The following is a 24109-nucleotide window of genomic DNA, read 5'->3' as shown; positions in this document are numbered from 1 at the left end:
CACTGCCCATGTGCCCACCCCTGCACCCACCCCCGTGCCCGTGTATCCACCCCCATGCCCATGTGCCCACCCCTGCAACCACCCCGTGCCCACCGTGTGCTCACTCCTGCACTCACCCCCGTGCCCACCATGTGCTCATCACACTGGGGAACAGTTTCAGTTCCTGGAAAAGGGGGAAGCGGATGAAACCTCCCGGAGTCTACAGTTTGTTCTTTGAGCTGGCGCCGGTCTCTGTCAGAGGCGGGGGTGTTTCCCAGCAGCCCCCACCCACCACCCTGTAGGGACTGCAAAGCCCTGGGCAGACCTAGACCTGCTGCCTTCTGAAAGCTGCTGGAAGCTTTCTCAGCCTGAATTCTCCTGGATCTCAGGCGTTTGGGACATCTCATAATAAACCATCATTAGGTCAAGAGGATCTTCAGGGGTGGAGTCTAAGCTTCCCAGATTGTGAGTTGGCACCTTGTTTCTCTCGCTTGCTCTAGAGAGGATTTTGTTAGAAACGCAAGAAAGGCTGACACATACAGGGCGCTGAGACTTTGGGCCTAGGCCAGGTGGAGCGTGCACCACTCGCCGGACGCAGCCCTGCAGTACGGTAAAGAGGGAGGCAGGCAGTTCTAGCCCCAAGGCTCATTAGTTGCCAGATTCAGGGGGCAAAACCATGTCTCGTGGCAAGAACATGGGCCCCGTTGCCATGGGTCAGGCAAGAAACAGGAGGAAGCATTTTGTTCAGAGAATGACAGAAGCCGCCAGAGGCCCAGAGGCAACCGGTCCTGGGGAGTGAAGTTGCCAGGCGCTGTTCCTTCTCAGTGAGGACCTTCTGGACGGTGGGCTTCCTCTGTTGTAGACTTTGATTTTTAGACAAAAATGAGATTAAAAGCAGCCTTTCAAAATGTTGGATTTAAGTGTGGCATTTACCCTAAACTGAGACTGAGAAGCTTATGGAGACTGACGGGTGACGTCCCCTGATGACCACCTCCCCTCCCTCCAGGTGTGGTCATCTCCCCCCAAGCTAGAGGCTGAGCGGGTTTCTGGGTTGATGTAAAGGTTTTTCTCTCCTGTGCTCACACACGCTGTCTCTCCAAGTCTAAACCTGAGGTTATTTAGGGACAGACATTAATGAGGTTTAATTTTCTGTTCTGTGATTCTTTAACCTAACATGGACTGGCTATTTTCCGTTTCATACATGATTTCTCTAAAGTAAAGAGTTTTTACACCTAATGCTCTGAGGTGCTCTCTGCACTGAGCTGTCCTTCCAACTCGGTGAGTCCATTTTTGTCACAGTACGCAGCAGTTAAGTCAGCACCAGCCCCGCAGCTTGTTGAAATCACAGAGTTAAGTCAGCACTGGCCCTACAGTGTGCTGAAACCACACAGTTGGCACTGGCCCCATGGTGTATTGAAATCGCAGAGTTAAGTCAGCCCTGGCCCCGCAGCATGTTGAAATCAGAGAGTTAAGTCAGCACTCATCCTGCAGCATGTTGAAATTGGAGAGTTAAGTCAGCACTTGCCCCACAGCATGTTGACATCAGAGATAAGTCAGCACTCATCCCTCAGCGTGTTGAAATCATAGTTAGATCAGCACTGGCCTTGCAGCATGTCACAATCAGAGAGTTAAGTCATCACTCATCCCACGGTGTGTTGAAATCAGAGTTAAGTCAGCGCTTGTCCCACATCATGTTGAAATCAGAGAGTTAAGTCAGCACTGGCCTTGCAGTGTGTTGCAATCAGAGAGTTAAGTCAGCACTGGCCCTATAGCGTTCAGCACTCATCCTGCAGTGTGATGAAATCAGAGTTAAGTCAGCACTCATCCTGCAGCGTGTTGAAATCAGAGTTAAGTCAGCACTCATCCCACTGTGTGTTTCAGTCAACAGTTGAGGGAGTTATGCTTTGTGCTGACCCTTAGTGCAGAGTGTGTGGGTCATTGGGGGATGGCTGTGGGCCGATGGCACCTGCCCCACCATGGCCCACGTTTTTAAGCTGTCCCAGGAGCTTCCCTGGGAGCATCCCCAGCACCCTCTGCCCTCTATCTTCCAGGACCTCCTGGACCCTGCACGGTGGCGGATGCTGATCCAGCAGTTCCGGTACGACAACTACCGACTACACCAGCTGGGAAACAACTCTGTGTTCACCCTCACCCTGCAGGCTGGCCTCTCAGCCATCAAGACACCGTATCCTGCCTCCTGTGCGCGGTGCGGCTTGGCCTGGGGTTCGCGTCTTTGGTCACATTTTAACACACTGACCCTGCGCATTTTAACACGCTGACCCTGCACCTTGCCACCCTTGTCCTCCCACCACAGACAGACCCGGGCTTCTGCGTGCTGCACCTGCACAGTGTCTAGATGGTCGGGGTGGGGCCGTGTTGAGGGGCCTTGGATGCGTCGCACAGCCTTCACTCTGGGAAGTGGCACCCTTCCTCTCTCTCATCATCTCAGATGCTGCCATGGGCACCGAGCATTGATCTAAAAGCCTGGCTCTGATGTGTTCTGGCGGCTGGGAGGAGATTACCATTCAGAATAGTTTCCCCATGTGATTACCAAGAACCTTGCCTGTGACTGACTTGGCCCCCGCCTGTGACTGATTCTGTCCCACCTGTGACTGACTCTGCCCCTGCCTGTGACCGACTCTGCCCCTGCCTGTGACTGACTCCGTCCTGCCTGTGACTCTGTCCCACCTGCGACTCACTCAGTTCCTGCCTGTGACTCACTGCTCCTGCCTGTGGCTGACTCTGTCCCCACCTGTGACAGACTCTGTCCTGCCTGTGACTCATTCCTTCCTGTGACTGACTGTCCCACCTGCAACTGACTTCTTCCCGCCTGTGACTCACTCTGCTCCCTCCTGCGACTGACTCTGTCCCCACCTGCGACCCGCTGTGGCCCTGCCTGTGACTGACTCTGTCCCGCCTTTGACTGATTCCTTCCTGTAACTGACTCTGTCCCACCTGCAACCGACTTCTTCCTGCCTGTGACAGACTTTGCCCCTGCCTGCGACTGAGTCTGTCCTGCCTGTGACTGTCCTTGCCTGTGACTGACTGTCCCGCCTGTGACTGACTCCATCCTGCCTGTGACTGACTCTGCCCACGCCTGCGACTGAGTCTGTCCCCGCCTGTGACTGACTCTGCCCCGCCTGTGACTGACTGTCCTGCCTGTGACTGACTCTCCCAGCCAGCGACTGACTGTCCCTGCCTGTGACTCATTCCATCCCTGCCTGTGACTTACTCCATCCCACCCGTGACTGACTCTGTCCTGCCTGTGACTGAATCGGTCCCTGCCTGTGACTGTCAGCCTGTGACTGACTCTGTCCCCGCCTGTGGCTGACTCTGCCCTGACTGTTCTCTTGCACCTGACTCTGCTCTCACCTGTGACTGACTTTATCCCTACCTGTGGCTGACTCTGCCACCACTTGTGACTGACTGTCCTCCTACAACTGACTCTGCCCTCTCCTGCGACTGACTGTCCCTGCCTGTGAACGTCTCCCGTGTGACCTGACTCAGGCCCAGAAGGCAGCGAGTGTCTCGGGATTGCGCTGATTCCTGGCTGTGCTGGGATATGAATGAGACTCAGGCCCCCTCCCTTGTCCCCTTTGTGGAACTCTGAGGGGAGGGCTGGTGTGCTTGCCCACTGCCTGTTCCTAGGTGCCAGCAGAACATCCTGCTGGGTGGCTCTTGTCCTGCCTGGAGAGGTTGCATGGCGGGGGAGAGGGTGGTGGGCGACGGAGCCGCTGTGTGCATGTGGTCCTGGTGCAGGAGGCCAGGGCGGGAAGGTGTGGGCTCCTTGTCTCCCCCACGCCTCGGTGGGGCTGTGTAGCTGTCAAGTGCAGCACTTCCTTTGCCTTGAAGGATAGCCCGTGTGGTCTGCACGGTGCCCACATAGCCAGAACGGCATGCAGCCCGGGGTAGAGTGGCCACAGGGGGCTTGGCTCACCCTGGCTGTCCTGGGTGGCCCCCAACCCTTCCTTGACCCGATGCACAGACAGTGCTACAAAGAGGACGGCAGCTCCAAGAGCCCCGACTGCCCCGTGTGCAGCCGCTCCCTGAACAAGCTGGCGCAGCCCCTGCCCATGGCCCACTGTGCCAACTCCCGCCTGGTCTGCAAGATCTCTGGCGACGTGATGAACGAGAACAACCCACCCATGATGCTGCCCAACGGCTACGTCTACGGCTACAATGTGAGGGGGGCAGGGCAGGGGGGCCAGGCCGGCACGTGTTGCCATCGGAACAGGGCTGTCCTCTTGCCCACGCTGCCTTAGCTTCATTGGAAATGGATCGGGGCGGGAAGGACAGGCGGGGTGGCCCCGGGATTTCTTTGGTAGGTGTGCCTTCGGGAAGCAACTTTGCCTGAGAGGATGCGTGCTTCCCTGGTGGTTCGTTGTGGGGATTTTCCATGGAAATCTGTTGACGTTGTATTCGCTTGCCTGAACGCATTCCCGGTTTTATTTTTCAGTCTCTGCTTTCTATCCGTCAAGATGATAAAGTCGTTTGCCCGAGAACCAAAGAAGTCTTCCACTTCTCACAAGCCGAGAAGGTGTACATCATGTAGGCCCCACGTCGCCAAGCGCACGCCTCGGGGACGGGCTGCAGCGGGCGGGGAGGCCGCGCCTTCCTCCTGCCTCGCGCTCCAGCCTGCCGCGGCGTTTCTGTTTCTTGCGACCAAAGATGAGTGAGCAACGATAAATACTCTTAGGAAGAGAGAAAATAAGGTTTCCTAAGTTTGTACTTGAAAACAGCATTTTGATTGGTAGGATTTTGTAACACGTCAACCATTTGATGCTTCTGAAAAGTACTTTCAACTTTCGAAGGAAACTTTTCTTTAAAGACTGACCTAAACACTGAGGGAAACTTTAGAACGTTTAAAATATAGGAGTCCATGATTTCCCTGTGTTTTCAGTTTCTTTCCTTCTGTGAACGATGAGACTTGGAGAACGGGCTGGTCCTTCACCACCTCCCGTTGGCCCTGGCCCGGCCGGGGAAGGTGGCAGTGGCACTGGACTGACCTGCAGTGACCCGCGATGCCGCGCCACAAGGGACACTCACGGCTTCATTCGAGAGCTGCTGCCAAAACGGCTGGCGCCGCCACCGTCAGGGGCTGGCTTCGAGGACGCCCGCCTGCCTCGCGGGCCGTGTCCGCGGGACTGTGTTTGTACGTGCGTAGTTCGATACCACATCGTGGGGCCGTGTTCCTACGTGCGTAGTTTCGATATCACACCCTCCGTGTGCCGCCTTACTTCCTGCTTTGAGAATGTATAACGTGGAAATCCACAGGACCAAGTTTCTGCAGAGGCCTTGCCGGATGGTTCCATAACTGTAGTCTAAATACTATCCATTACAGAAATGAATCGTTCAGTCGAGAGAAGTACCGATGACTTTTCAAAACAAACGAACCATCGTAGTTGACAGAGAACCATATTGTAGAGGTTTGTAGTTAGTGCTTATTTTTGCATGTTGATGTTGACTAGCTAATAAACTGTAAATGTAAACCATGCGAATAAAATGGTTTTCTATTTCTCATTTCTGTGTGAGCCAAGGCTGCCGTGCGTTTCTAACACCGAGGGTTGTGTCCTGCTCCTCCTTAGGGCCCGGGCAGCACGGCGGGCATGTGCATAGCTTCTGGCACCATGGCCACAGGGAGTTGAGAAGCCGGCTGGAGGCCACTCCTGCCCAGACCACACCAGGAGCGCAGTCCTCCTCTCAGGCGCTGCCCTGAGGCGTGATGGCCCCAGTGTCTTGCGGCCCCAGCTTGCAGCTGGGTGTGACTCAGACACTGGTTCCTGGAACCTGCAGGCCGTTGTCTGTGGTGGCTGGGGGCTCAGGCTGCAGCCACCAGCAAGCCTGAGCCTGTGGCTTGGGCTGAGTCTAGGCTTGGGCTGAGGAGGCTGCAGGCTATAGCCACTGGCCCTTCCCCCCCACCGCCCACACCTGTTCTCTCCAGCAGCCCATCCCAGCTCTTGTGGCCAGCCAGGTGCCCCTTAGCCCGTCTCTTACCCTATGGTGGCTGCCCTGGCCCCTCCACAGCACCCGGCTGGAACCCACCACATTCCCAAGTGCCCCACTTTGGAGTGCCCATCCCTGGGTCAGCCCTTGGCTGAAGCAGACCCTGTGGCCCCACTGCCGCACACACCGCTCCCGGGCTCCTGAGCCGCCCGGGCTCCACCGTCCTCACGTGCAGGGGCTTTTCTTGCCTTGTGTCCTGTTCTTTCCTTTTTAACTTGAGTAGAACATACTGGAGCACACACATGCTAAGTTCACATAACGAATTTCTGTGTAACACGCATGTAACCACCAAACAGACTGTTCCTAGCCCCTGGTCAATATCCTGGTCAGTGATCATCAGAGTGGCTCACTCCAGCCACATGGCGTGGGTCCATGGCTCAGTGTTACTCGGCAGCCCTGGCACGGCAAAGTCTTGCCTGGTTAAGGCCTGTGCTCTCCAGGCGGAAGAAGCACAGCGGCCCAGCCCCTCTCACGCTGGTGGACATTGGGCAGTATCCAGGTAAAGCTGCTGTGAGCACTCTGGGAGGTGACCCTTGCTGGACACATCATCCTTTTGTGGGAAGATGCCGAGGCTGCTCCACATCCACACCAGCGAGAGGCACTGGGAGTCTTGAATGAGAGATGTTTTGTTGGTTGTGTTACCTCACTGTACTCTTTCTCAGCTGAGGTACAAATTACATGCACCAAAATGCACATGTAAGTAAAAGCTACTCAGTGAGTCTTAATAAATGTACCTCCACGTGACCACCACGGAAGCCCAGGTGTGGAACGTCCCCACGGCCCCAGAAAGGGACCCCTTGTGCCTTCTGAGTTATCCACAACCCCAGCGCACAATCATTGCTCTGATTTTTGTCACCCTAAGGGGGGGTTTGCCTCCATAGGCGTCAGATGGTGCAGTGTGGACACTGGTGGGTCTGGCTTGTTTCACTCTGCAGATGCTGGTGAAGTTCATGCCTGTTGCACATGTCAGCAGTTGCGTCCTTTGTGTTGCTGAGTAGGAGTGACAGTAATCCATGTGTGCACAGACCACAATGTACACCAGGCTGGAGTGCAGTGGTGCAATCTTGGCTCACTGCAATCTCCACCTCTCGGGTTCAAGCAATTCTCCTGCCTCAGCCTCCCGAGTACCTGGGATTACAAGTGCACACCAACATGCCCAGCCCAGCTAATTTTTGTATTTTTAGTAGAGACGGGGTTTCACTGTGTTGGCCAGGATGGTCTCAATCTCCTGATCTCATGATCCGCCTGTCTCGGCCTCCCAAAAGTGCTGGGATTACAGGTGTGAGCCACCACACCCGGCCTGTGTCTGTTCTCTTGATGGACATTTGGGTTGTTCCCTATTTGGGGCTATGATGAGTAAACCTCTTATGAACATTTGTGTGCCAGTCTTCTTGCAGACATTATTTTCATTTCTTTGGGAAGTAATTATCTGCAAGTAGAATGAACTGAGTCATGGTGTATTTATATGTTTAACTGTACCACAAATGCCAAAGATTTATCCGAAGTTGGTGGTAGCGTTTTACACTCCAGCAGCAGTGTGAGGATTCCAGTGGCCCCACGTTGTTGCCAACACTTGGTGTTGTCAGGTTAGCTATTCAGGTGGCTGTGCACTGCAGCCTCAGTGTGATTTTCCTTTCCTTTTCTCTGATGTCTGATTTTGACCTCCTGATGTGCTGATTGTAATTTATATATTTGTTGCTCATTTTAGATTGCATTATCTTACTGATTTGTAGGAACTCCTCACATACGAATCCTTTGTGGGATATGTGTATTTATGCTTCATTGACTATCATTTGATCAGCAGATTTTTAAAATTTTAGTGCAGTTCAATTTATTCTTTCCTTTGCGGCTAATGCTTTTCTATGTTCTAAAAAAAAAAAAAAAAAATCTGCCTGTGCCAGGGTTGCGATAATATTCTCTTATATATTCCAGAAGATTCCGTTTCAGCTTTTCTGTTTAAGTCTGTGACACATCTCTAACTCGTGTGTGTTGTGTGAGGAAGAGCTTGAGGATGATTCCCCACCCCATCCCATATGTTTATTGTTCTAACACCATTTGTTAAAAAGACATTTCTCATCCCGTTGAATAATGCTGGCTCCTTTAAAAAAAAAAAAAGAAAATTCCTGGCTGTGTAAGTTGGGGTTTATTTCTGGACACTGTCTTCTGTTAAATTGGCCTTTAGGTCTAACCTTGTACTAACACCACCATAGTATCTTTTTTTTTTTTTTTTTTTTTTTTTTTGAGACGGGGTCTCGCTCTGTCGCCCAGGCTGGAGTGCAAAGGTGCAATCTCCACTCACTGCAAGCTCCGCCTCCTGGGTTCCCGCCATTCTCCTGCCTCAGCCTCCCAAGTAGCTGGGACTACAGGCGCCCGCCACCGCGCCCAGCTAATTTTTTTATTTTTAGTAGAGATGGGGTTTCATCGTGTTAGCCAGGATGGTCTGGATCTCCTGACCTCGTGATCCGCCCGTCTCAGCCTCCCAAAGTGCTGGGATTACAGGCGTGAGCCACTGCCCCCGGCCCACATTATCTTAATTATTGCAATTTTAAGGCAAGTCTTGAAACCAGGGAGTATGAGTCCTCCAGTTCTGCTTTTTCAAAATGGTCTCAGTGGTTCTAGGTCCTTTGCATTTCCACGTACATTTTAGAATCAACTAATCAATGTCTGCTAAACACTGTAAAAAGTGTGCTGGGATTTTCACTGGAACTGCAGTGAGCCTACCGTCCCCAAAGGGATGGTATTAGTTTGCTTGGCTGCCATAACAGAAGACCATAGACTAGGGGGTTTAAACAATGGACATTTATTTCTTCATGGTTCTAGAGATGCTGGCAGGGTTGGCTCCCGGTGAGGCCTCTCCTCCTGGCTTGCAGACGGCCCCCTTCTCACTGTGTCCTCTAGTGGTGGACTTCCTCCTGTGCACACACATCTCAGGAGTCTCTTCATGTTACAAGGACATCAGTCCTATCAGATGAGGGCTCTATCCCTAGAATCCCATTTAATGTTCACCTCTTTAAAGGCCTCATCTCCAAATACAGTCATACTGGAGGTTAGGGCTTCAACATAGGAATTTGGTAGGCAGGGGCCACAATTCAGTCCATAACAAGGACTTAAAAATCGTAACAATATTGAGTCCTCAACCCATGAATATGGCACATCTTCCTGTAGATTTAGATCCTTCTCTCATCTACGGTATTGCCACCTCCAGGAGACAGATCATGAGGTCAGGAGTTCGAGACCAGCCTGACCAACATGGTGAAACCCCATCTCTACTAAAAATACACAACTTAGCCGGGCATGGCGGCACGTGCCTGTAGTCCCAGCTACTCAGGAGGCTGAGGCAGGAGAATCGCTTGAACCCAGGGGGCAGAGGTTGCAGTGAGCCAAGATCTCACCATTGCACTCCAGCCTGGGTGACGAGTGAAACTCTGTCTCAAAAAAAAAAAAAAAAAAAAGTATTTATAGAACTTTTCATTCCTTTTATAGTTTGGCTCTGGTATCATTTTCCTTTCATCTGAAGAGCATCCTGTAACAGTTCCTGGACTGCAAATCTGCTGGTCATAATTCATGGAGCTTTTGTCTGAAAATGCTTTTGTATTACCTCAGTTTTAAAAGGCTATATTGCTGCAGATACAGTTCTAGATTGACAGTATTTTTTCTTTTACCATCTTAAAGATGTTCCATTTTCTTCTGGCTTTTGTTGTTGTTGTTGTTGGGGGTGGAAGGGACAAGAAATCCTTGGCTTCTTTGTGCCTGTATGTCATATGCCTTTTTTACTCTGACTGCTTCTGAGATTTGTCACTAGTTTTCTGCAATTTAAGATGTGCCTTGGGTGGTTTTGTTTATACTGCTTGGGTTTTATCATCTCCAAGTTTCTGTTGGTTCTTTCAAAATATCTTTTAGAAGTATCTTCTAATTCTTGGCTGGGTGCAGTGACTCACGCCTATAATCCCAACACTTTGGGAGGCTGAGGCGGGCAGATCACTTGAGGCCAGGAGTTCGAGACCAGCCTGGCCAATATGGCGAAACCCTGTCTCTACTAAAAATACAAAAATTAGCTGGGCATGGTGGTGGCACCTGTAATCCCAGCTATTTGGGAGGCTGAGACATAAGAATCACTTGAACCTGGGAGGCAGAGGTTGCAGTGAGCCGAGATCGCGTCACTGCACTCCAGTCTGGGCGACAGAGCAAGACTCCGTCTCAAACAAAAACAAAAAAATAAAATATCGTCTAATTCTCATCATGATTTATCTTGGCTTTCTAATCTTATCCAGCATTCAACAAATATTGAGCATTACTTTGTGTCTGGCTTCATGAAACAAAACAAAGATCTCTATTTTTATGGACTGTATGTTTTAGGGGTGAAGAGAAAAAAGCGAATCAGCTAGTAAGATAGTAAGTCTGTGTGACACAAAGCCAGAAGTGCCCTGGGAACAAGCGGAGCAGGTTAAGAAAACGGACGGGGGGTGCTGAGCCAGGGAGGCGGGAAGGTGCAGAAGTGTTTGCTCAGGGGTGAGACATAAGCAGTGGCTGGACGGAGGTGGGGAAGGAGCTCTGGATACTGGCAGAAGCTTCCCAGCAGAAGGATCGCTCCCTGGAGGCCCAGTGTGGTAGCAAGAGCAGGTTGGAGAAGTCAACCGGTGGGATGTAGAGGGCGGCAAACGCAGGCCACAACAGGTTTTGCTTTGCCCTGGGATGGGAGCCGTGGGAGGATTCTGTGTGGAGCAATCCTGTGATCCGACCTTAGACTTTCAAAGGTCCCTCTGGTTGCTGCATGATGGTCTAGGGGTACCAGGGTACAAGTGAAAGACGAGGTGACAGCAGTGACCCACTGCAGGGGTGGCCAGGAATTGGCAGCGGCAATGAGGCAGGGGGACCTGCTCAGATCTGGATGTGTTCTGAGGGAAGGGCTGTCAGGATTTGCAAACCAAATGGGCATGGAGTGAGAAAGTGAGAAGCCCAAGTAAGTCAGGTAATTGGTCCAAGCGAACAGAAGGATGCAGGGCAGGCCAGGTGCGGTGGCTCTCGCCTGTAATCCCAGCACTTGGGAAGGCCAAGGCGGGCGGGTCACCGGAAGTCAGGAGTTCAAGACCAGCCTGACCAACATGGGGAAACCCCGTCTCTACTAAAAATTCAAAAATGAGCTGGGTGTGGTGGCGGGCACCTGTAATCCCGGCTACTCGGGAGGCTGAGGCAGGAGAATCGCTTGAACCCTTGAACCCAGGAGGCAGAGGTTGCAGTGAGCCGAGATCGTGCCACTGCACTCCAGCCTGGGTGACAAAGCGAGACCCCGTCTCAAAAACAAAACAAAACAAAGGCTGCAGGGCCATCAGCTGATAGGGGGCAGTGGACGGGCCGCTTGGCTGTGCTGTAGAGCCCGAGGGCTGAGAGGACGCCCCGGGGCAGTGTAAAAGAGACTGGACTTAGCAATTGGTGAGAGAAGTTGGATAAAGAGAGGGTTTTGTGAGTATGGGAGAAACAGCACCCTTTTATGCTAATGAGAACTAATAAACAACAACAAAAAAACCTGCTGTAGAACACACAGAGAAACTGCTGGATGGGTGCCTTGGAGGAAGCCACAGGCTGGCGATTGGGTGCACAGGGCAAGGGGCGCTGAGGGAGGATCTGGCTGCAGCTTGCTCAGTGAAGCAAGAGGCTGGGTGAGGAAGGGGTGAGGCGGAGGAGCGGCTCAGGGCTGCCTGCAGGCTAGGAGGGGAGCCACTGACGCCCAGGGACAGAGGCTGGTGCCGCAGAGAGGGGCGGCGCAGGGAGTCCCTCTTCTTCTCCTTTTAAAATAATTGCTTTACTGAGATATAACTCACACATCGTGAAACCCACCCTACAAAAACACGATTAACAGGGTTGTGAGCTACCACCCCTCTAATGCAAGGGCACGCCCTTCCCCCCCGAAAAAGAAACCCCGGCCCACCGCCCCGCCGGCGGCGGCCCCCGCCATGCACCCAGCCCCGGACGCCCAGTCGGGCGTCTGCTCTGCGTGGCCTGTGCCGGGCGCCCGCGAGTGGGGTGCACACCGCGTTCCTCCTGAGCCACGGTTTCCCGAGCCCGGTCTCTAGGTCGGTCCGTCCGCAGCCGGCCTCGCACTCCCCTCCGTTCCAGGCTGCGGACCTCGGCGGCAGGACGGACGGCACCTCTGCTCATTCTGCCCGGGGCCAGCCCGGGCCGAGGGGTACCTGCTGCGTGTCTGGCGCCGAGCTGGGCCCCGAAGACCCCCGAGCCCGCCCAGGGGTTCCCTTCTTGGGCCCGAGCGGGGAGGGGCCGCGGGGTCCAGGGCGCCAGGATCCAGAAACCCGCGCCCTCCCGCCTGGGCAGTCCTCACCGGCCCTCTGCAAGGGAAGGAACCTGGCCGCGAGACTCCGGGCAGGCGTGGCGTTGACGCCCAGACCGGAACTTCCTTTCGGCCTCAGTTTCCCGGCCGGCTCCGCCCCCGGCGGCCGCACACCGCAGCCCCTTTAAGGACTTTCTGCGCCCTCCCGCCTCTTTTCTCGCGCGTCTCTCCTCCCAGGCTGCCCCGCCCTCGCCGGGAGCGCGCCTACGTCACCGCGCAGACCTCGGCCGCGTCTTTGCGCCTGCGCCTCCTGGGCCGGGGTGAGCCATTGGCTGCCGAGCTCAGGGCCGTGATAGGGGCGGGGCCTTTGCCGGAAAGGATGGGGCAACAGCGAGAACGGCCGCGTCAAGGGGTAGGTGCAGTCGTCGCCGTGGTGACCCCAGCTCCTGTTGCGTCCGGCCCACGGCCAGCCAATGGCTGTAGAGCTCTTGGGCACCTGACAGGAGGGGCGGTCCGCCCGCCGGAAGGGGCGGGGCGAGGCGAGTGCCGAGTCAGAGGTAGGAGGGGCTGTGGTTGCGTTGCTGGGCGGGGGTCGAGCCGGTTCAGCATCGGCGGCTCTGCGGGCGCCGGGCAGAGACCTGCTGGCCGTGCGTGTCCCGTGTCCTCCAGAGCGCCGGCGGCGGGGCCAGAGGGCGGGCCCAGGGCCGAGTGACAGGCCGCTGCCCCCGAGCATCGCCGAAGGCTGCGCGCCCGCCCGGTGCAGCCGCTGTGCAAGGGCGACCCTGCGGCCCCAGCCTCGCGCGGCCCCGCCGGGCCGCTGCTTTCCCAGGGTAGGGCGCAGCTCCCCAGCCTCCGCCCCGGCCTCCCCTGGCGCTTCCTTCCGGGTCCTTCGGCCTTTTCCTGGCGGTGCTGCAGGCTCTCGCCTCTTCCCACCCTGCACGCCGCAGTGCTCGACAGTGGGCCTCCGGGCGGGCTGCCTCCGTTAGGGCCACCCCTGGCCTCCGGGCGCGACTTTCATTGATCTCAGAATTTCTTAGCTCCTTTTGGCCTCTGCAGCCTTGCTGGAGGCTGCCCTGCGGAATCAGTGAATAAGGGAAACAGCAACAGTCACGTTAGGCAAAAGCTGATTTGGACAGTGCCACTGGTTCTTTTAACGCACGGCCCTCAGTGCAGCGTCCCACACCCAGGGGATTGTAGAGGTCCCGAGGTGAAGGTTCACTTTTAAAACTGACTGTAATCACTACTGTAAAGACCTTGCCGGACACGTATTTCCCAGAGAGGCGCCCACAGAGGTAACGGCAGATGGACCCCAGCCTTACAGTCCTCCCGGAACTTTCGGTTTATAGTAGAGCCCAGTAAACACGTTAATAACACCAAGAGCTATAAAATACAGATGGTGATTTAGTATTTCTGCCTTACCTATTTCTAGATATGGATCAGAAAGTTTCAAAGTTGGTAGAAGAGCTCACAACTTCAGGAGAACCCAGACTAAATCCTGAGAAAATGAAGGAACTGAAGAAAATTTGCAAGTATGTCCTAGGGTTTAGTAACTCACAGTGACTGACTGGCCCACGGGGCCCTGCCCTCCTGCCCCAACCTGACCCGAGGGACACACCCAGGACATTTTCTCAGGGCCCTGCAGTACCCAGCTCTGATGGGTGGTCATGTTCTGGGTTCGGGATGTGGGGCGTTGTGGACCCATCACTGCTCTGTGCTTGGTGCTTCTCTCTTCATTCCCGTTTCCGGAGTGCACATACGTGATTTAGAGAGAAACGTGCGTCTTTTTCTTTGCTGTTGGACTTTGCGAAGGGAGAGGATAGAGCTTGCTGATGGGCGAGTTGGTCCATCACCTTCAGGGTATGTCCACCCCTGGTCACTTCTCCCCCCGGGGAATACGCCCTCCAGGATCTCTGCAGGTCACCCTCAGGCAGCCAGAGATTCATGTGCAGAACTTCCCCTCGGAGGGTGGAGCATAAGTTGAGGACACTGATTATCCTGTATCCTGTGTTTGTAAAACGGGAACTTACAGATTGTTTATAGAGTGATGGAGTGTTGACATTTTAATAGAAAATTTCAGGTCAGGTTTTGCAGCATGAACCAGGAAATCCAATTTGCAATGGTTTTTCTGGGGCCAGGAGCTGGGAAGAGGAGCATTCAGGAGGGGCTGGGAGATGTCCCGAGCTCTAGGCCTTCCCTTCCTTCCTGCATCAGGAGGCACCCAGCTGAACAGTGTGCGTGCTGGGCGGTGTGCGTTTGTGCCGGGCGGTCTGCCTTGTGCCGGGTGGCATGTGTTTAAAGGGCCAGATGGTTTGTGTTTCAGGCTTTGCTGTAAGGCCTCAGCTCTGTGAACGCAGCTGTGGATGATGCAGCTGGATAGATGGGCCACATTCCAGTGAAACTTTGTGAATGAGCACTGACATTTGAAGTCTATATAATTTGCACATTTCACCAAGTAGTTTTCATTTGTTTCAACATTCTTGGCTTATGGGCCACACAGAAACAGGCAGGGGCTGGGGAACTAGATGGGGCCCTTGGGCGGCAGTATGCAGACCCTGCTCTAGAAAAGGGGAGAATGAAGATGGGAAGGCAGTGGTGGTCCCTGCCACACGTGCATGCAGCATCCCTGTACGGAGAGTCTCCCCCGACCCATCCTCTGCATGCGGGGCAGTTGGGTCAGGCTGGCTCGTACCCCCAGGTCTTCAGAGGAGCAGCTGAGCCGCGCCTACCGCCTGCTGATAGCACAGCTGACCCAGGAACACGCCGAGATCCGCCTCTCAGCCTTCCAGGTCGTGGACGAACTCTTCGCCAGGTCTCACCAGTTCCGGATGCTGGTTGTTTCCAACTTCCAGGAGTTCCTGGAGCTCACGCTGGGCACGGACCCCGCACAGCCTCTGCCACCCCCCAGGGAGGCGGCACAGAGGCTGAGGCAGGCCGCCACCCGGGCCGTGGAAGGGTGGAATGAGAAGTTCGGGGAGGCCTACAAGAAGCTTGCCTTGGGCTACCACTTCTTAAGACACAACAAAAAGGTAGGTGGGCCTGGCCCGTTTTCTCAGAGACTCTGGTTACCTGACATGAGGAGGGCAGACTGTACCAGGGTGAAGATGCACTTCCTGTCAGACCTGGCACGGCAGGGGCCTGCTTGGGCTTGCCTGAGCACCCCGGCTGCCGGACCATCCGTGGAATGCGGGAAAGTGGACAGCAGCTGGGGTCAGGCCCTCCCTGCGAGGGGCGGCGCAGCTCTGAGAGGAAGAGCATAAGCCTTGTGTGTGGATGGAGCGGAGGTTGCGTGTGTAATTTTTTATGTGTGTGTAGGAGACAAAGGAAAAGCCAAATCCAACTTCTCACTTGCAGCATTTTCTATGACAGTGGCCCCTGGACTCTGGGACCTGTCCCAGCCTTGCACTTTAAGGCTCCACCCGGATCCTGCTGCGGGCTCTGGCTGGTTCCTGGCATGATGAAACCCACCAGGATCTGCTGCTGTGGCCTGAACCCAGCCTCATCGCCCAGACCCTACCGTGCCCCTTATCCCACCTGCCACGAAGGCTCAGGCCTCCCCAGTGCAATGACCCGGCCCCGCTGGCTTCCCTGTGTGCCCTTGGAGTGCCCTGTCTCCCAGGGTTCATGCTCGGGTTGTTTGAGACCCCTGGGTCCAGTCAGCAGCCCCTGCCTGCCAATGGAACAAGCACACTGCTTGCCTACCTGTGAGGTACTTGCGGTGAGAAGTCTCGTCGCCTCTCTTAAGTTAGCAGATGTGCTGGCTTTCCCAGGCTCCGACAGCAGAGAGGTGTGCATTGTATTTTGTTGTAATGTGCTGTGAATAGCTAGGTGTGAGGGTGCACACCTATAGTCCCACTGACTGGCAGCTGAGGCTGGTGGGTCACCTGGTCCTGGGAGTTTGAGTCCAGCCTGGGCAACACAGCAAGACCCCTGTCTTTTGAAAAAAAACACCCCACTGTGAACCTAACAGACGTGTAGGGCTCCCGGCCACACGTGGATGCTGTGTCTTTTGTTAGGCTTACTTGAGCTTTGTCTTCCTCACATTCTGTATAGATGGCCCTAGTTTTTGTTATGGTTGCTGTTGTTTTTGAGACAGGGTCTCACTCTGTTCCTCCAGGCCGGAGTGCAGTGGTGTGATCTCGGCTCACTGCAACCTCCACCTCCCTGGTCCAAGTGATCCTCCTGCCTCAGCCTCCCAAGTAGCTGGGACTACAGGCGCCTGCCACCCCGCCCCGCCCTGCTTTTTTTTTTTTTTTTTTTTTTTTTTTGAGACGGAGTCTCGCTCTGTCGCCCAGGCTGGAGTGCAGTGACGCGATGTCAGCTAACTGCAAGCTCCGCCTCTCTTGTTCACGCCATTTTCCTGCCTCAGCCTCCCAAACGTGTTAGCCAGGATGGTCTCGATCTGCTGACCTTGTGATCCACCTGCCTCGGCCTCCCAAAGTGCTAGGATTACAGGCATGAGCCACCGCGCCCAGCCTAATTTTTGTATTTTTAGCAGAGATGGGGTTTCACCATGTTGGTCAGGCTGGTCTCGAACTCGTGACCTCATGATCTGCCCAGCTTGGCCTCCCAAAGTGCTGGGATGACCGGCGTGAGCCACCACGCCCGGCCGACCCTAGTCTTTATTTTCAATTGCTCAGGTGGATTTTCAAGACACGAATGCTCGGACTTTGGCAGAAAGAAAGAGAGAAGAGGAGAAGCAGAAGCACTTGGATAAAATTTACCAAGAAAGAGCCAGCCAGGCGGAGAGGGAGATGCAAGGCAGGTGCCCAGGACACAGGGAGGGGCCCACACCTCTGGGGGTTGCCCGTGGTCCGGCAGTTCATTCTCCCGGCCGCAAGGGACCCAGGTTTTGAGACAGGCTAGGGGGAGATGATTCAGGTCGGCCTGGAAGGCATTCTCAGCCACAGGACCCGCCCAACACCCTGCAGGGGCCTCCTGGGCTGTCCATGCCTCTCCCGTGCCCTCTGGTGGTCACGTTCACCCACGCCGTTTGCTGCGCAGACCCCTGGACAGAGATACCGGGCACAGGTGTGCCTGGGGGCAGTGGTCTGAGCCCCAGCCTGGCTGAAGGCCCTGCCACTGGTTTATTTTGTGACTACCTACCTTGCCGGCCGCTTCCCCAAAACTTCACCGTTTGCTTCCCGGCAGTCAGCCTTTCTTGTGAGTGTCATCACGATGGTGTGAGGAGGAGGTGCCATGGCCCTCCTGAGATACCTCCTGACATGGGTGGAGGCACAGCTGTGTCTTCAGACGACATGTGCCCCAGATCCTTCCCCTGACAGACTGTGGTTCCAGACGTGGGCCCTGCCACAGGCCACGTCTGGGAAACACAGGCCTCAGGGGAACCCACAAGGCAGGCAGCCAGACGCCTAGACGATGAGGAGGCCGCCAGGAGGCAAGCTGCTCCGACCCGGGAGCTGTGGCATGAACAAAGCTGTTTTGTTGCCCCAGGAAGGAGGTGCAGCCGTGTCCTGGGAAGTGCAGGCGGGCTGACCTCCCCTGCACACTCGTGCTCGCTTCCCAGAGGTGCAGAGAGGTTGCCTTGCAGGCCCAGCTGCTGAGCTGGGGGCTTTAGGAAGCAGTTGAAAAGTGCACTGCACGGCCAGGCGCAGTGACTCACACCTGTCATCCCAGCACTTTGGGAGGCCAGGACAGGCGGATCACTTGAGTCCAGGAGTTCGAAGCCAGCCTGGGCAACATAGCGAGACCCTGTCTCTACAAAAAAATTAGTTGATGGTATCACGTGCCTGTAGTCCCAGCTAATGGGGAGGCTGAGGCGGGAGGACTACCTGAGCCTGGAAGGTTGAGGCTGGGGTGAGCTGTGATTGTACCACTCCATTCCACCTGAAAAGGGATGCCCTGGGGGGAGTGGGCCTCTGGGTGTGGTTTTGGGTGGGCTGGTGCTTTTGCTGCACGTGGTGACGCAAACAGGTGTCTTGATCTTTTGGCAGAAATGTCTGGAGAAATTGAATCCTGCCTGACGGAGGTAGAGAGCTGCTTTAGGCTGCTGGTGCCTTTTGACTTTGACCCGAACCCGGAGACAGAATCGCTTGGCGTGGCTTCTGGCACGTTCGATGCCCTTCACTCCTCCCGCGCGGGCCAGGTGGGCCCTTGCTGGTCTGGCACCCCTGACCCCTGGGATGGGGAGCAGCCCTGCTGCAGTAGAGACCTGCCTGCCTCTGCAGGCCACCCCAGAGCGGGCGGCAGGGCACAGCCACCCCAGACAGCCACAGGTGACCCCTCAGATGAAGACGAGGACAGTGACCTCGAGGAATTTGTGCGGAGCCACGGGCTTGGCTCACACAAGTACACGCTGGACGTGGAGCTCTACTCAGGTAACTGCCTTCCCGGGATCTTTGCGGCGCCACCCTGCCCCAGCTCCCAGGTAGGCCCCTCCCTCACTGGCACCCGGTCCCGGAGCTTTGGACTGCGGGGGCCTCCCCTGGGGGGCTAGATCAGGGGTCACTACCAGGTTTTTCCTTTCTGTGTGGCCTCTGCACTGGGATACCCCAACCCATGCCAGGCCTCTGTGGCCACGGGGACACTTTTAAGAGCTCATGGCAGCCTCCACCTCAGCAAGGCTGTGGACAGAGTAAGGACCTGCAGAATTGGGGTGAGGTGGGGTCTCGAGGCTGGTGTGGTCCTCGAAGGATGAGGGAGCACAGGCCTGACCTCCAAGTGACCAGGAGCCCTGGGCAGGCTGTGTGGGCGTCCCGCCAGCTCACAGGCCTGTCACGGTCTCGTGTTGCCGTGGGGGGTCAGGTAGCACCGGCCCTTGCTGGGAGGAAAATGTGATCCAGAAATGGCCACACGCAGCCTTGGTGCTGCAGCCTGGGTGGGTGAGGGTTGCTGAGACATAGCCGCCCTCCGCTCCCCCGGCCCCAGCTTCCTCCCAACCCCACTGATGCCCCACTTGGGGCCCTTTGGGTCTGTGCATGGCTTCAAATTGCTGTCTTTGAGGAACCTACTTCTTTGGAAGCAGGCACAGCTGGTGTCCCTTCACCAGGGCCAGGAGGCAGCTGGGCTGGGAAGCTGCTGGGAGAACTGATCCTCAGGGCTCAGCTGCCCGGAGGTGCCTCAGCAGTGAGGCTGCAGGCCTGTGCAGGGTGGACACTGCTGCTGCCAGCCCAGGGCTGTCCTTGCCTGCACAGAGCTCAGCCCTGTGCCGGATGCTGAGGGTGCCACAGTGGGGGAAGCCACGGCAGAGCAGAGCTGGAGCTGGGGTGTCTGGCGGAGGAGAGGCCAGGGTGGGTGGGGGCCGGTGAGGCTGGACTGGGCAGGCCCCATCCTGTGGGGTAGTCTGGAGGGGAAGGTCCTGTGCCCGGCGGGTGGGGGCAGTGAGTAGAAGAGGCCGTGGGTGGTCTTGTCCCTCCAGGTGGGATGGCTGCAGCCAAGGAGATGGAGACACACAGGCAGTGGAGCTGTGTGTGAGGAGAGGCTTTGCTGTGCAGCCACAGTGTTCTTTTCTAAGATCGTAAAACACTTCCTTCTCACAGCGTCAGGTTTGGGGTTCCTGGGGGCAGGCATAGGCACCCGGCAGGTTCCCCTCAGGCTAGAGCAGCCTTCACTGCGTGGTCCGCCTCTCCGGGGCCTGCGGGAGATGCCGGCCGGTGCCCTCGGTGACCTCTGTGTGCCTCTCCCCAGAGGGCCTGAAGGTGCAGGAAAATGAGGACAACCTCGCCATCATCCACGCCGCCTGCGACACCCTCAAGCTCATCCGGAACAAGTTCCTGCCGGCCGTGTGCTCGTGGATCCAGGTGAGCCTCAAACCTGGTACCTGTGGGTGGAGGGCCGTGTGCAGAGCGTCAGGCATGGGGGGTCCCTTTCTTGGGGGCACTGTGGCCCGGGGGCGTGGTCTGGTGACTTGAATGGTCCCTGACCCACGAGGGCTCTGTCCCTCACCTGCAGCTTTGTCCTCTGCACCCCAGGTGTACCAGGGACCCCCTGGGCCGGTGGACCTGGCGTGTGCGTCCCGGCGGGATGGCTTCCTGGAGCCGGCCGGCCCCTGAGCTATTCGCACCCCCGTTCTGCAGCGCTTCACCCGCGTGGGGACCCACGGTGGATGTTTAAAGCGCGCCATTGACCTGAAGGCGGAATTGGAGCTTGCACTGAGAAAATACAAGGAGCTGGACATCGAGCCCAAGGGAGGGCAGAGGCACAGGGTGAGGGGGCAGGCGGCAAGCGGGAAGGTGTCCCAGAGGCCTCAGTGGGGCAGGAGAAGCTGTGGGGGCTGCACCCTGGGCCTGTGGGCCTGACAGAACCCAACCACACCCCAAGCCCACTCAACCCCAGCAAGGGCTTCCTGTGAGCGCAGGGTCGTCGCCGTGGCAGAGGGGATGGTGCGGCTGTTGGGTGCTGCCCGGCTGCCGTGTGTGGTAGCTGAGCAGAGGTGCTGAGTGCTGCTCGTGCCTCCAGGAAGCCGCCAGTCCGGCTGTCCCCCCACAACCCCTTCTGGGGAGTCATCAGCAGTGCGGCGCGTGTCCTGGCAGGCACTGTGTCCACCAGAGGACAGACCCCCGGCAAGCCCTCAGATGGCCAAGAGGGTCACCGCGGGCTCCAGTGCACTTAGGGGTGGAGACTTGGGTTACTGTTTGCTGGGCCTTGCGAGGGGCTTGGAAGGGTCGTAGGGGGCACTGCACTTCCCTGAGCAAGGAGCATAGGGTTAGGAGGGGGCAGGGCCACCACGAGGGGCTGGAGGCTGGAGGGACGTATGGGGTGCCTCTGGCGGGGTGAAGCTGGGAGCAGAGACCGTCGCATTGGGCGTGTTGGAGCCGGTCGAGGGGTGGGGGTGCCCGGCACGCTGCCAGGGCCTTGAACTGCCTGAGTGCAGAATGGAAATCCGGGCCTCAGTGCCTGGAAGGGCCTGAGAGCTGGGGTCCTCTGCAGATGTGCTCGGCGGCACCCGGCACAGTCAGGCCTTGGGACTGGAGGCACACCGCGGCCACCCTGGGCTCGCACAGCAGTGCTGTCTCTCAGGCGCCTCTCCCTCAGGGAACCCAAGCCCTGAACCCCAACGCCCCTGAACTCGGACCCCAAACGCAGCCCTGGCCTGGGAGATGCTGGCCTTTTGGCTCTCCCCACTTTAAGGAAAGCTTTGGGGTGGAAGTGCCGCTGAGCTCCTGGCTGAGGAAGAGGTCGGGTTCCACAGCGGCAGACTGGGGCCATGGCAGTGGGGTGGCGGGGAAGCTCCTCTGGATGAAATGCTGAGCCTGTGGTTTTCCCGGGGTCAGTGGCCTGTGTCCCCAACATGGCGGGGGTGTGCAGACGCCCCGGGGACCAGCAGAGGGCGAGCTTGCTTTTCTCCTTTAAGTCTGAAACTGATTCCCGGAGAAGTTATAGCCATGTGGGAGCCCGGTGGCCGTGCCGCTCGTGTGTGGCCGCGTTTGTGGGTGCTGGTCAACACCTCGCTCCACGAGGAAATACTTTTGTGAGTTGTGACAAAAATGTAGTTTTTGCAATGGGAAAGCATGTTGGTCTAGGCTGGGGAGGAAGATGGTGAGTGCCGTCAGCACATCAGGATCAGGGTGAGCCCACTGGTCACGCCCAGCGCACTCAGGCCCACAGGATGGCAGCTGCAGGATCAGGCCCCTATGGCAGCCGCTGCCACCGTTGCCGAGTGGGCCGCGTGGGGGCTGCCAGCTGTGTCGGCGCTTCTCTGTGGCTCACACTGGGGCCCTTTGAAGGTCACTGCCCAGTCTCCACGGCACGGGCGAGGCTTGCTGGAGCCTCACGCTGAGACCCTGCACCAGGCACTGCCCCTGTGCAGCTGGCACCCTGGACTCACCTGGCGCGGCTCCTGCAGTCTGCAGACCGTTCTGTCTGAAGGTGGCTGGTGGGCCTTTGCCTGGCAGTGGAAACCCCTGGAGCAGCCGGCTTGTTGGTGGGGGTCCACAGAGCAGAGGGGGTTGATGGGTGGCATGGTCTAGTCTCATCAGGCCTGGGCCCCTCCAGTTGGCACAGCCTTTTTAGTACCAGCAGCAGTGCTGGGGCTGGGGCAGCCAGGTGGCTCTCCTTGGCCTGAAGTTCTGGCAGTGGAACCTTCCGGAATGTCTGGTGCTCCCCCTGCCTGCATCTCATAGCTCCACAGCATCTGGGACGGCCCCCAGGTGGGGCTGGCTGCTGGAAGTGCGTCTGGGCAGCTTCCAGGGCTGCTGGCAGCTTGGCCTACTTGGGTGAGGATGAGGAGCTGCCGCTCCCCGAGTCAGGACTCTTAATTCAGCACAGCCGCGGTACCGGCAAGGCCTGCAGGCTCCCGGCCATGGCTGACTTTCACCCACAGCTCCACCTCAGCCTAGTGGATGCAAACTCCCTCGTGCCAGGGGCCTGCATGCTCTTCCGTGAGTGTTCAGCTCAGCCTGGCCCCTGCCCTGTGTGGGCTTAGGAGAGCTGGCCTCCCAGACCTCTGCCGGCTGCGGGCCCCTGCTGGCTGTACCCTCCTGGCTGCAGCGCCAGCCCCTCCTGCCACAGGGCTGCTCAGGGGTGCTATATTCAGGGCCTGGTCTGTGGTGGCCAGGGCCCGCGAGACGGGTGTGGGCCAGGCCATGCAGGAGGGTGCTGGGCAGGGCATAGCCGCCTGAAAGAGCGCAGCTGCTGCTGCTCCCACCCACCAGGTCCCGGGGACCGTGCCAATGCTGTTAGCTGTCTCTGAGCTTCTGAGTGACTGACCTGAGCGTCTCACACCCCACGTGGTGGAGCTACCACCAACACCCCTCCGTGTCGCATGACCCTAGCCCTCGGCAGGCAGGCAGCCACCCTGACCCAGCGCCTGGGACCTGCTGCCCTTCCTCTGTCCTTCCTCACTCCTGCTGGCCGAGGGCCCACTCCTGACCCATCTGTGTGCATCCTCTTGAGATCCGAGTGGTGGCACTGGGTGGGGGGTGTCTGCGGCCAGGACTGACGGTGCTTGGAGGGCCCCTCGCCCCCTTCGACCACACGGTCTGGCCAGCAGACACGCTGCAGCTGTGCTTCAGAGCTGGTGAGTGTGCAAGGGCAGCAGGGCCTGTGAGGCTGGATTGAGGATGTCACAGCTCTGGCAGGAAGGGAGGCGCCACGCTGCTCCTTTGTCAGTTAAATGGACACTTTCTAGACTCTTCTCCACAAACTGGTGTCTTTTAAAGCACCGCTCTGAAGTCCTTGGAGATTTTGCTCGCGGCAGCTGGAGTGCGAGGAGCTGCCTGGAGATGAAGTGATTGGCGGGCTCGCCTGGCCCAGGTGAGCGGCGCTTCCCAGAATAGATGCTGTGGCGCCACTGCAGTATCTGCCCAGCTCCCTCCTGGCTCCGCGCGGCCACCGCATCCGAGTGGTGCGTGTGTGGCAGGTGGCTGGCTGACGAACGTGGATGTTAATTAGAGCCGTTTTAATTAGAAATTATGAATGAGGTGCTCCTCGTTAATTTTCGAATAAAATTTACAGAGGGTTTAAATCACTTCCCTCAGTGTCTCCCCATTTAGCACGGGATTGGCGTCGTTAACTCCATGTGTAGAACAGAGCATGCTAATTCAATCATGCCTGATTTAAATATTTTTAGAACTTCCAACAATTGTTTCGGAGATGGGAATGTGCAACGCTGCTAGCTGCAGGCAGGAGCCCGGAGCCCAGCGCTGGAAGGCCCAGCCCATCCTGTGGCGGCTTCGGCCAATGCTGGTGCTGAGGCTCTCAGGCAGTAGTCACCCGGGAGCAGACACCGTGTCTTTCCGTTTTGTCATTTCCACTTGGTTTCTACGTAGTATTGTTTTCCTTTTGACACAGATGTTCTGTCTTCAGAAAATGCTCACGCTGGTTTGAATATGTGTGCTGTGCGTTTGGAGTGCCTCTGTGTGGCTCCCGTCCGTGTGCCGTGCGTTT

General features: G+C 56.9%; 2 protein-coding genes across 5 annotated transcripts in view; both read left to right on the top strand.

The window, feature by feature from the left end:
• Positions 1–5499, top strand: part of MAEA (macrophage erythroblast attacher) — a 48228-nt gene extending 42729 nt beyond the window's left edge. For both annotated transcript variants that reach the window (XM_023206754.3, XM_023206751.3), the window contains 3 exons: positions 2031–2164; positions 3965–4160; positions 4436–5499. In XM_023206754.3, the coding sequence (XP_023062522.1) occupies positions 2031–2164; positions 3965–4160; positions 4436–4461 (356 nt within the window). In that variant the 3' untranslated portion in view covers positions 4462–5499. The remainder of the gene's footprint in view (positions 1–2030; positions 2165–3964; positions 4161–4435) is intronic.
• Positions 5500–12652: 7153 nt separating this feature from the next.
• Positions 12653–24109, top strand: part of UVSSA (UV stimulated scaffold protein A) — a 42475-nt gene continuing 31018 nt past the window's right edge. Inside the window, exons 1-7 of one of the 3 annotated variants that reach the window (XM_023206756.3) lie at positions 12653–12822; positions 13695–13794; positions 14961–15291; positions 16903–17023; positions 18217–18600; positions 19910–20022; positions 20299–20427. In XM_023206756.3, the coding sequence (XP_023062524.2) occupies positions 13697–13794; positions 14961–15291; positions 16903–17023; positions 18217–18600; positions 19910–20022; positions 20299–20427 (1176 nt within the window). In that variant the 5' untranslated portion in view covers positions 12653–12822; positions 13695–13696. Of the gene's footprint in view, positions 12823–12850; positions 13096–13435; positions 13558–13694; positions 13795–14960; positions 15292–16902; positions 17024–18216; positions 18601–19909; positions 20023–20298; positions 20428–24109 lie in introns of those variants that run through there. The other 2 variants (XM_023206757.3, XM_023206758.3) reach the window with 2 other exon arrangements.

The sequence above is a fragment of the Piliocolobus tephrosceles genome, chromosome 3, assembly GCF_002776525.5.
Source record: "Piliocolobus tephrosceles isolate RC106 chromosome 3, ASM277652v3, whole genome shotgun sequence".
Classification (NCBI taxonomy): Eukaryota; Metazoa; Chordata; class Mammalia; order Primates; family Cercopithecidae; genus Piliocolobus; species Piliocolobus tephrosceles.
This window is presented reverse-complemented; position numbering and strand designations above follow the sequence as displayed.